General features: G+C 41.9%; 1 protein-coding gene across 1 annotated transcript in view; it reads right to left on the bottom strand.

Annotated features, from left to right (window-relative positions):
- Nucleotides 1-12,190, bottom strand: part of DNAAF8 (dynein axonemal assembly factor 8) — a 96,521-nt gene that overhangs the window by 20,426 nt on the left and 63,905 nt on the right. Inside the window, exons 20-25 of the mRNA XM_054211026.1 lie at nt 11,253-11,384; nt 9,574-9,768; nt 7,953-8,279; nt 6,265-6,327; nt 4,433-4,486; nt 2,170-2,339 (exon numbers count right to left, since the gene is read on the bottom strand). Coding sequence (XP_054067001.1) covers nt 2,170-2,339; nt 4,433-4,486; nt 6,265-6,327; nt 7,953-8,279; nt 9,574-9,768; nt 11,253-11,384 — 941 coding nt within the window. The remainder of the gene's footprint in view (nt 1-2,169; nt 2,340-4,432; nt 4,487-6,264; nt 6,328-7,952; nt 8,280-9,573; nt 9,769-11,252; nt 11,385-12,190) is intronic.

Genomic DNA, 12,190 nt, shown 5'->3' with positions numbered 1-12,190 from the left:
TAACCTCAGCAAACAGCAGAGCAACCCCTTATTTATTGTATGCCAAAGGCCAAAAGCTACTTAGAAGCTGGGTGTTTTGTATTTAAGTTGAAAAAGCAATCATGTGTCTGAAACCACATTGCTGAGGCTATTTGTCAAGGTGCACGTAAATAATACATTTGAAAGAGGAAGGAGATACTAGGTAGTCTTGCTACCAGCTAAATCCCAAATCTGCTGTCAAGTACTACGTACACAAAACTGGCACGTCACAAGAGCACGTGGGAGTTTTCTAGAGATTTTTGGAGACGGATTTTGGATCAGTGTCCAGGTGAGGAGGAGGCGGATAAAAAGCCATGGATGGGGCTTCTAGGGGGGTCAGACACGCTGGCTCCATCTTCTTCAAAAGGAGATGCTAAATTTCAGCAATTTGCCCCCATATTAAGAGACATTTTAAAGACAGCGCTGTATCCTGTGGTCCCCTAAACTGAGAAACAGATCAACAAGGAACTTCGCTCCAATTCAAATGCTTGATGTGAAATTCAGCTGTGAAAAAATAGTTGTGCCTCCACCAGCTGCCATTGTCACGCTCACAAGCCAGATTTTCAGAATAACCCAGTCCCTGAAGCACGCTGAGGCTTTTTGAAAACCTACCTACTTATCTTGGGAGCTCAAGCCTTTTTCAGCCCTCAGGAGTGAAAGACTCTCAGACGTGTTCTAAAAAACGAGAAGGAGCCCCTGTACAGCAGAAAGCATTTCCCACCGTCCATTCCCCCTTGCCAAAGGCAGTCTATTATCTCTGCTTTCTCACTTTCAAAACCTGATATTTTTTTTCCACGAACAAAACCCCAATAGCCTGTAATTTTTAAACTCATTAGTCGCCAGCTCTTCAAGGAAACTAAATCACTGCTCAACAGCTGCTCTAGTGCGTTAGAGAACTCCAAAAAGAAGCGGAATTTTTCATGAAACAACCTCTCTTCAAATTTTCCCCCCTTCTATCTACATCACTTCCCAAGGTAGACATTTGGATTTTTTTTAAAATGTTTTCTGCTTCAGATGATCAATAAAGCATTTTTGTATTTAGCTGTATGATTAAAATCCATATTGGAAAGCACTTCCCCATCAACTCCAATACCACTGTATCCCTCTTGCCACTGGTCTTTAAATATTTATAAACCAAATGCTTGTGCTCTCCCATCATGCAGAAGGTATTAATAGTTCCTGATTGATGGTTATGTTAGAGCACTGTCCTGGCATGTTCCTCTCTTCTTCTGGAAGACTCTATTAAGAATTTCTACGAGAGAGTGCTATAAGCTCTCCCAACTTAACCCCAAGAGCAATATCGATTTATAAAGGCTTGTTTTCTGTTAAAGTTAATTGGTTAAATTTCTTCATGAAAAACAATCAAATAGCAAGGATTATTTTTTCAGTTTCCTGGCTTTTGCAATATCTTTACACTCATGTCAGGATATTTAAGGTCAGGGGAAAAAAAAAAATTCCTATAAATTGCTATAAAAGAGCAGAAACACAAATATATTTTTAGCTAACAAAAACCTGTAATGCCCCAAGATTTAAGAACCCTCTTTATTGTCTGTTAGGCATTAGAAATGACAGTAACCCAATTTTCTCTCTTTGCAGGTTATTTTTACAGACTCCTGAATACATATATGTATATGTAACATAATAAAAGGTAACAGGGCTCGAGAGGCATGTATTCCCTGACAATTTTGGGAAATGTTCGCCCAGATGAATGTTTCCTGGCTCCCAGGTGGAAGGAAAACCAGGCACACGTGCAGGGGGTGTGGTACGCTCCTTAGATGTGCCCTACCTGGAATGACCTTGGGAAGAAAGAGAGGACATCAGTTTTGCAGTTAAACAGTCAGGATCGTAAATCAGCAACTAAACAGATTCCTGGGAGGTCTGGCTTGCCCGTATCCTCCAAAGTTTTGTTTTAGAGAAACCAGGTCTTCTTCTTCATGGCACTCGATAAAAGAAACCGTCATCACGTCAGCTTTCTTTGTGTCTGATACCACTACAGATCTGATTGTTCTATATAGCTCACTTCTAACAACAGCTCAGAAATCCCGGATGGGAATTTTTGGTCTTTGTTCAGGAACGGATTATTCACTAGCTAACATATCTCCCCACGCTAAACCTAAGCGTAGCCACAGATCCACCAGTTTCTTAACAAACCTGTTTCACTTCAGAAGAAAGGAGTCCTAAGGCAACGTCTGGTTCCAGGTTTATGTGTTTCATCCCCACCACACGGAATTTTTCTAGGTCAAGTTTCCGGAGGATCCTTGCAAGACTGTGACTCCAGGCACCAGGTTTGATCAGCAGCACTGTGCAAAGGATCTGGGCTCCTGTAACAAAGCACACTACTGAAACCCAAAGCTCCTAAAAACCCAGGTAAAACATACAGCAACATTTGTTTACTAGCCTGGACGGACAGCTGTAGAAGAGGGTTATGTAAAAGCTGGCACGAAGTTCATAAAGATTTGAAGAAAAGTCCATTAAAAAAAAAAAACCACGCATATAGAATTTTGGTTTGTTTCATTTTTAGTTTAAAAATATATCTAAAACAATCTAGGCTTGTAGACTTTTTTTTTTTTTGCAAGAAATCTGCTCTGAGTCCAAAAAGTTTGTCTGGCAGGTCTGTAGGATAAGACTTGATCCTTTATATTATATATTAATGTTTTAAGAGAGATAAAATATTCCCTTTTACATTTTTCTTTTGAACTGTAGCGATTATGCGATACAATCCTTAAGGCAGCTATTGAATTCTTATTCCTCTTAGTTTATCTCTCAGCGTTCTGTATCTCTGTTAAAGCTACGTTTCAGGGAGGCACTGACGAGCATGACACGTCCCAATTAATGCTATAAACCTATTAGGACTAGAATTGTGTTTACTAGAATTGAAAGTTCAGCAAAAAAACTTTTTGCTCCTGAGAAAGCTCTGGCAGCAGAGGTGCCAGCCAGGCGCAGCCCTCGGTGTGCTTCGAGGAACAGAAGATAAAACAGAGCAGAATAGTTTTGCTGGCTGACGATACAAGATACATTAAAAGGCAGAAAATAGATAAATTTCATTTTTAAATGACAGCATTTTCAAATTATTAGTTTCACTAAAGTACCTTATTACTAGGAATACAGTTAAGATTTTATCTTAATAACATCCTTTGAAGATTTATTGGCAACTGCGGTGTCGGAACCAGTCAGCTAGGACCCGTTAACTGCTGGTGCCCAACCATCCCAATTAGCATGAAGCACAAGGTAACAGTACTGCAGGCTGCTAAAATTGATTCGTGATTATCTGTTTGTGTACATAAAATGTCATTTTATGTTTCCTGTACACCCCACTACTAATTACACAGATGTCAACGCAACGAAGCGTCAACAATGCTACATATAATTTAACGTATACTGTTAATTTTCAAATGGGAAGAAGCACGCTGCTGATCACAGCAGAGATATATGGGATCAAAAATAAAAAGCAAGATTTCTGGCCCCCCTCCACTTGATACGGAAACTTAACCCTTATCGTGCAGGGAGCCCTCTTCTTCAAGAGCTGCTGTTTTTCTTCACCTCATTCTTGAAGGGAAAGGTTTAAATGCCATAGCAACAGCCTGCGAGCGCAGAAGCAAACCGCTCGCATGCACTGGGCTGCTCGCACACGGCACGGCAATCTCCACTCTCCGCTCTTACATAAAAGTTCATTGTCCTCGAGACGTTTTACTCACCATCTGCTGTGTTTCTGGGCAAACATTCTCATTCTTCTGGTGTGTGAAGCACTACGTGCTGCTTATTTATCTACGTTAGACACTCAGGAGGGATTTGTCTTATGTCATTTTGCCACCTTTGTCTGGTCAAAGACAAGTGTTGAAAGCAGGTGGGACACCTTGCCACCTAGAGTTGGTTTCCTCTTCCAGGTGATTGTAAGTGACAAGTGCCAGAGAAAATCCTGCTGCCTATCAATGGAACAGCCTCCACTGATCCTGAATTACCGGAGGTGCCTGTTTGGCAGCCCTCAAACACGCCTGATTTCCATCTCCAGTTCCAACTGCTTAAGTGGGCTTTCTGGGTTTGCCCAAATGGCCCGGTCTTTTACGTTTTTCTGCTTTGTAATGTTTTCAGATCCCTTCCAATGGTTTTTCCCCCAAAAAAATTGTTACATGGGTTCTGATTTCATAGTATGACAGAACCACAATACCGTTTATTTTATGTACTATTTACATATAATACTTTAGATGTGTGTGGCTTAAAATAAGTGTAAACTCACGAGAAGCAAATATCAGATCTCCTGGCACATTTAGAAAAGAGAATGTATATCACTGCCTGTATTCAAGCCTCAGGAAAAAGTTGGTATAATCCTTTTGCTTATTTTTGGCTGGTCAATTTAGAAAAGTTAGTTTCACGAAGTCCTTATAAAACAACATTTTTCCATTTGGTCTCTTCTCACCTGCTTGGAAGTAGGTAAACAGGGATTCTGCATGGGATCTCTGGCTCTTCCCCACTAAACAAGAAACGCAGATAGATTTGAGTAAGCAGTATGCATGTTCTGGGACAAAAACTTGAAAACGTTGCCATCATCTCTACATAACGCAGCCGACATTGCTATGAAGTTGAGCCTGGGAAGATGGGAGGGGTGGGGAAAAGGTGTTTTAACATTCATTTTTATTTCTCATTACCCTACTCTGATTTGATTGGCAATAAATTAAATTAAATTTCCCCAAGTTGGGTCCCTTTTGCCTGGGATGGGAAGTGGTGGACGATCTCTCCCTGTCATTACCTCTACCCACGAGCCTTTCATTTTATTTTCTCTCCCCTGTCCAGCTGAGGAGGAGGGATAGAGCGGCTTTGGTGGGCAGCCGGCGTCCAGCCAGGGTCAGTCCACCACATCTGTGTATTTTAGGCAGGGACTGAGTGGCTAAAGGTAGTTTTTAAGCTACCTTTGTGCTCCCATTGTTTCACAGTCAGGTTAGAAGCTGCCTTGCCTTCAGTGTAAGTCCTAGAAGCTCAGTGTTTTGTTTAATGTCCTCTCTTGTGCCCTTGGAAGCAGAGACGGGCTGTATGTTCTGACTACACGCCTACTGGGCCCAGATCTGTTGCTCAGTCCTTTCCCCAGTTCTGCTGATAAAACCTCACTGACGGGAAGGAGCCTCACTGACTCAAGGAGCCAGGAATAGTCGCTTCAGCGGTTCCTCGTAGGAGCAGAGCAGTGTAAAAGGAGTCCAGTGTAAAAGAATTGGGGCTTATGACAAAAGCCTATCTAAAAATGTTTTCTTCAGTCTAACGTACCGCCTGCAGTGACCTGGAGAGGCGAGGAAAATTTAAGGCACTTCAAGGCACATGTGAATTCAGAAGTTATCTAGGACCAGGGTGCAATGAGAAGTTTGCACCAGGTTGATAAAGGACTTCCTTTTATAGTGACTGGCAAGTTTAACCAGTGTGACATGCAAGGTAGGCAAAACAAAACTAAAATGTTTATCAAAACAAAATCATTACCATTCTTTTGTACTTATTGCTGTCTGAAATCCATGTATTTCTTCTTCCCAGAGCAATGTATCTGGAAGGTATCTAGCCAAAGTGTTATGTTCTTTGAATGAGACCTTTTTCTCTTCCCACGTCTTTCCTATTTTTTTCTGGGATAATAAGAGTACATATATAAGGTGGAACAAGGTCTGAGGTCACTGCCTCATAACTTTTTAGCTCACATCCTCACAGTACCATTTTTTTTCATTAGAATTGGCATTATTTCAAAGAACTTCTAGGATCTGGAAGCATGTGGTGACCTGGGTGGCAGTGTAACGCAAAGGACAGAGCCCCTGTCCGAGACCGAGGACACGTGCATTCTGCTCTGATTTCTGTCGCTCAGCTGTGGGGCAAACGGTGATCAACACATTTCACCTCTTTAGGCTTCAATTGCCCCCTCTGTAAAACATAACGAAACTCATCTTCTTTGAGATCTACATCTGAAAAGGGCTACTAAAGAGCTGCCATTAATTACTCATCCAGCCTACATTCCACACCAGCCCAGCATAGCACAGATTTGTGGAGAAGAAAGGTGATCTGGCAATACTACCACCTTCCCCTAGTACCAGGTGGACCCATCTGGCCTTTTCTTCCGAATTGCCTGGGATTAGGATGTCCAACCAAAGGTTTACCAACACCATTTTGATGACTCTGACACAGGACATAGAGTTATAGCTTTCTTCAAGCTCTATTTGAAGAGTATAAAATTATTTGGTTTTACCCAAGAGGCAACTGGTGCATACTTCTGGCCTGCCTTACCTTCAGTCCTGGGCCTCTTGCCCAGCGGTGGCAGATATTTCATAGCAGGGCGGTGTTCTGCATCTGGAAAAGGAAGGAGATGTATTTTTACAGATTCACAGATGGGGGACCTTCACTGTTTGAGGGGGCAGGGGGTGACAAAGGCAATTTTATTTAGCAGGGGAAACGGCAGATGTTTTACTAGCTGCAAAATATCGCAGAGCTGTTCTCTAGCACAAAGACCCCTTCCATTCCTCCCACAACAACAAAAACAGGAGGAAAAAATGTAATGACCTTATAAAAGAGAGAGTACAGGATGCAAAAGTCATGCTTCAGATATGCTCCTTTGCTCTTGACAATGGCTTTTGTGGGAAAGGCTGGCCCTGTGATTACAACCTCCCTCAATAAACTGATCTCACAGTTCTGCTTTCCTCTTATCCTGACTTTTGGTTTCAAGATAACTTTAATGAAGGGCAGCAATAAATGAATTCTTATAGTTCTATATGCTAACTTGGCATGTCTGATGTCTTCTTTTATGAAGGCCTCCTCTTCTTGCTCTCCAGTCTCACATAAAACACCCACGTAGTTCAGTCTCAAATCTAACTTTTTGTGAGACTAAAATGAGTGCCTTTTTCCTGAAACCACCACATTTTCTTCTTTCTATTCAGTAACGCCAATTGATACTCTGCACTACACAAGCGCTGTGCGTTTGACACAAGCATCTAAGTTTGTGTTGACAACAAAGGACTTTTCTTCCCCACCAAAAGATAGGGGCAGAGCTATAAATTACAAAGCGTGAATGCGCTCGTGGAACTGCGTCACTCCTCCTCAGTTGATACGCGGCATTACCACAATCTTGATTTATCTCCGCGTCTGAATAATCAGAACTTGTCGGGCTTAGAACTGTTTATCTTTAGGTGTGAGGAGACAGGCTTCCTCTAGAACGGAGGTAATATGCCAATATTATTTCACATTAGAAGAAAACAGCGGGAGCTCGTACTCCGCTGCTCCAAACCATCCAATATCAATAACACCATAGTCTGCACAGTGATTTAGTTTGAGGAGGCATGGCTATACATTTCTTGCTACAGGAGGAAAACAGCACGTTTCCTATGCCGAAAGATCAATGGTAGCATGTATCACTGACATCTGAGAAGCTTTTGACAACAAAGGTCTCCGTTCCTCATGAACTCTTCCCTTCTCTTCTAGGATAAAAGGAAATTCTCAAGAAATCTGCTTTCTTCAGCTCTTGTCTCTTTGTCTCCCCGAGTACAGGGGCAAGGTGGGGGCAGCCGGCCTCAACCAGTTAGGCATCACAATTAGGTGCCCACATTTAGGTTGGGGAAAAAACTTGGCCTCTGTTTCTCAGTTTCTCTTCTATACAGAGACAAAACGCATAGTATTATTTACTGGTCCTGCCAACTGCTGAAATATCTACTTAGTATTTATGGAGTACCTTGAGATCTTCAGAAAGGGCACCAGGGCATGCATAGCCCCATTAAATGAACAGGCCAACTTGCAGATGACCTCAACCAGCTCCTGCTGATTTAAGATCCCCTCATCATTATTCAGCTAAACAGAGAATTTAACCCCAAATTATTAAGTTTTTCTATGCCTGAGAAAACCCCATAGCAATGGATTCCTTTGTCCAATAAATTCCCAAACACCTTATACCTGAGGACATTAAAAACAGTAAAAACATGTCTTACCAGTTACAAAATCAGTCTCTGTGAAGAAAAAGGCGGCTTGTCTGAATGCCACCTCTGGGGTCAAGGCCATTACTGTCTGTAGAAGACTGCCACTTTTGCTTAGATTCTCCCGGCATTGCGTCAATCTCTTCAATGCATCTGCAAGAGCTTTGAAGGCATTGATCCCCCGTAACGCACACACAAGGACTGGGTTTGACATTAGTATTTCAAGGCTCCTTCGCCAGGAAGCATCGCCAGCCTCAAAAGGGGTTATTTCTCTGGCCTGACATGGAGCAAGGTGGGGCAACCACTTGAGACCTAGAAGCTCGAATCCCAAATCGGGTCCTTCTGCAAGTCAAGAGAAACCTGTTTAGCATCAGTTGACAGCATGCGTTTCATAGAAGCTGTGTTTTCTTTTGGAGACAAGTGCTCTAAATTCACATTGATTTTTTTTTTTTTTAACCAGACAACAAGTTTCAAAGCTGCTTTGACTTCGCCCCCTGTTGCATCCAAAATGGACTGTAATGCAGATATAGAAATATACTGGGAAAAACCACAAGATACAAGTGCTAGGAAACTACATTACAGCGAAAACAAAAAATGGGCTATCTGGGAAATCAACAGGGAGTCACAGAGAGTAAGTGCCATGATTTGATTGGAGAACACGGCTAATGGAGAAAAGCTGAAAGGGAAACACTGAGAATACACCAATAACAATGTGGTTTGAGACAGACTAATCCGTAATTACAGATCCTTTACCACCTCTCATAACATTCCATTTTAAGCTATATTCATTATAGTAATAAACTACAATTTAATGCTGCCTTGTCTCTAAAGTAGTTTAAACATTGTTGCGTTTGTAAAGCAGTCTTATTTCCAATGTCGCAAGATATTTAGGGGCTCGATCCATGAGTGCGTGTTGCTGGAAGTTTCTGTCAGCCAGAATCTCCTCCTCGCCTACCGTCATACAGAACTTACTCCATTGTATTGTTCCAAGAGAGCAGGATACAACAGAGTATGAGACAGAATGCCGGACTTGTGCCTTTTGTTAGCGCGCTTCCTGTATTATTACACTTGGATGCAATCTGTGCCACGAAATTATACAAAATCACCATCCTGCTCAGCACTTGACAGCACTCTTCATGCATTTGTAAGCATTTAACACCGGGGATAGTGTCATTATTCCTCCCCGTGCATGTGAGGAAACGAAGCGCAAAGCGGTGAAGCGCCTTGCTTCTGAGCACAAAGGATGTCAGCGGACAGAACAGAGTTTGTGGCTTCTGAATTCTTGGTGCTGTGCCCTAATTACACACCTGCTTTATCTCCCAGTACTCAGGGAGAGGCACAATGCTCTGCATTACATAAAAGGCTTAGGAAACCTAAGCTCATTTTTGAACTAATTTGACACTCTCTGAAGAAAATTATGCCTACCTGAGCTGCTTGCATTATGAAAAGTGGCCTTGCCCGTGACTAACTAGCCATGACAAATTCTTCAGGCAGGTAGGCAGGCAAAGAAACCTATCCTCTTTCCCGAGGCCCCTCTCACCACATTTTTCATAACGTTCCCGCTATGATAAAAATAGCTGGACATGATAAACTTCCCTGACCAACTTCTACAGCCCTCCCCAAGAGCTGGGATCACCTGCACTTTGAGATGGGTTATTGCCCCCAGGAAGAAGGATCTGGTGAAGGAGGTCTCCGGCACTCTTCATCACGTCCATTCCAACCATCGTCAGCATGACAACTTGCTCCATTTCAGGATCAGAAACATACGTTCGATTCCAGAAAAGATCCAGAGGAATGTTACGGGGGTCTGGCACTGCACTGAGGTTTCCTCCTACCCAGGGAGACCATCAAAATAAAACTAGTTACCCCATGAAAACAAATCTCAGGTCTTTTTCAGTGGGAAGGAAATAAATAATTCTCAACTGAGCAGCCAAAGGCCGGTGCCTCTCTGAGATGCTGCTCCTCACGCTGCAGCTCAGCAGGGCCAGAAAGAGAATCACGCATGAGGAGCAGCATCACAGCAAACCCTTACTAATTAGTCACACTCCTTAACTGGAATGACTTTTTGCCACGTAAAGCAAATCTATTCAATCCTAATTTTGACATCCTTGTTCACACCATTAAGCAGAGTTGGTAGATCTATACCAAAATTATTTAAGGCATGAATTTCAGACGGATAACTAATGACTGACTTCACATTAAATTGATATTTCATTTCGCTTTCTAGGCGACGACACGGCGTACAAACGAGGGCTAAACTGGGGACTCTTATAACACCACGCATATATCTGTGGTCCTATTGGGCACAGTATAGCCTGCAGAATCCTCAGCCCATCAGAAACCTGTGTTTGATTCCATACTGTTTCACTACGTGATTACTTAAGCAATTGTATAGATTAACATTTTATTTACCTAGTTATTCCTACATCTTAACATTTCTTAATGCAGGAAACGGTAAATGACATGCATTTGATTATTATTTTTCCTTATGATTTAATGTGAATTTGGTCTGGAGAGCAATATACTTCAATTAAAAATCCTGATACCCAAAATTTAAAATAAATTAATTAGTTAAATAAAACTATATTAACCTGCTGAATACGTAAGAAAACACTACCTGTAGTTAGTGAAATAAACATCTGGTTACCATGACCTCCCAGTGTACAGAACTGGTAGGTTTAAGACTCTCCTACCCTTTTGAATCATATATTTATAACAGAAATCACATTTACTTGCTTTTTCAAGTCCTATCAATTTCCCAGCTTTGAATAAATGAGTTTCTGAAGTGAATTCAACTGTATAAACTAAAACTAAGAACATCTGAGTAAAACGAAATGAAAAAGCGCCTTCTCTTGCGCCTACAGAAGAACTACAGCTGCCAACATCTATCACTTCAGCAAACTGTAGTTTTACACGCTTAACCACCAATTTATCTCATTTTAATATTTTGACTTCTCTTGAAACTATGGCAATAAATATGTATTGACTGGATATTAATCTTTTAATTATGGTAGGTTTAAGTGGTCTTAATTGGTTGTTATCATGTCGTATTTAAATAATTTATTTTTCCACATATTTTTTAATTTACTTAAAAAAGGTATTTCCGTTTCATTCTCCTATTGATTCTTCCATTCATTACCCAGCAGCAGAAGACATCCAATTAGAGTTACTATGATTGATGCACAGCGGAACACTAAACGAGTTATTATAGACAACAAGCATATTCCTAATGTTCCTAAATCAGGAAAATCCCCTAATGAGGTTGTCAGACCTTATAAAAGCCAGAATAATGCATTTCCCGCAGGTTTGACCTACCCAGCGCCCGCAGCAAGGTCCAGGTGTAAGGAACCCCATGAAAACACACGGCGGGGTCCAGCCTAGCAGCGGCGCGGAGGCTGCTCTGCCCGTTGTCAAGGAGGCCTTGCTTGGCCAGTTCATTCATCAGTCCTGCGCACAGAAGGAAAGAAAACATGAAGAATACAGAGCTCCGATGCAATCTGACATGAAATCACTCTTCTTAGTTGGGTTTCTCTGGCCACAGTTCCATTACAGAGACATTAATGTGGGCCATGCTGAACTTACCTAAGAAACATGAAATGCAACCGAATCATCCCCTCTCCCCCAAATCATATTAGTTTACCATGGGGCAAGGAGCTGTTGAAAATTGAGGCTTGGCCACAGCTTTCTCTGGAGACACTTCTGCTTCATGACCAGCACACCCCAGCTGTTTCTATTACCTCCTAACTCCTGCTGCGAACTGAAATGTGGAACAAATGCATAGAAGATACTACACAGGTCTTGAATTAGAATGAAGTGTTTTAAATAAACTGTTGTCCACAAGGAAGAGAAGTCACAAATCCTGAGCCCAGTGCTCGAGTGCAGCCCTCAAGGTGTCTTACACCTCAAGGTGTAAGGCCAGTGTCCCGCATCCGACACGGCACCACGCGGCCACAGAGGCGTTGCCTCACAGTCCATCTAACTCCCAGTCTGGAAAACATCCGATTCCATGACACATTTACAGACACTAAATGCTTGCAACTACCAGTCTCTCAGTTCTCGTTCTTCCTCGAAAAGGTTGGCAGTGCACACCATACACTTCCACGACAATTGCTTCGGCCTTCTGTAATAGTATTTCACACCACAGTTTTAAAGGCTTGTTATTTTTTAAATTACTTCATATATATTTGATTGCTTTCTACCACACGAGCCTGTCAAAAATTCACTGTAGCGTAGCATGGGAAATGGATTATTAG

Source organism: Rissa tridactyla, chromosome 8 (genome assembly GCF_028500815.1).
Source record: "Rissa tridactyla isolate bRisTri1 chromosome 8, bRisTri1.patW.cur.20221130, whole genome shotgun sequence".
Lineage (NCBI taxonomy): Eukaryota > Metazoa > Chordata > Aves > Charadriiformes > Laridae > Rissa > Rissa tridactyla.
Note: the sequence above shows the minus strand (reverse complement) of the source record. Positions and strands in the feature narration are given on the sequence as shown.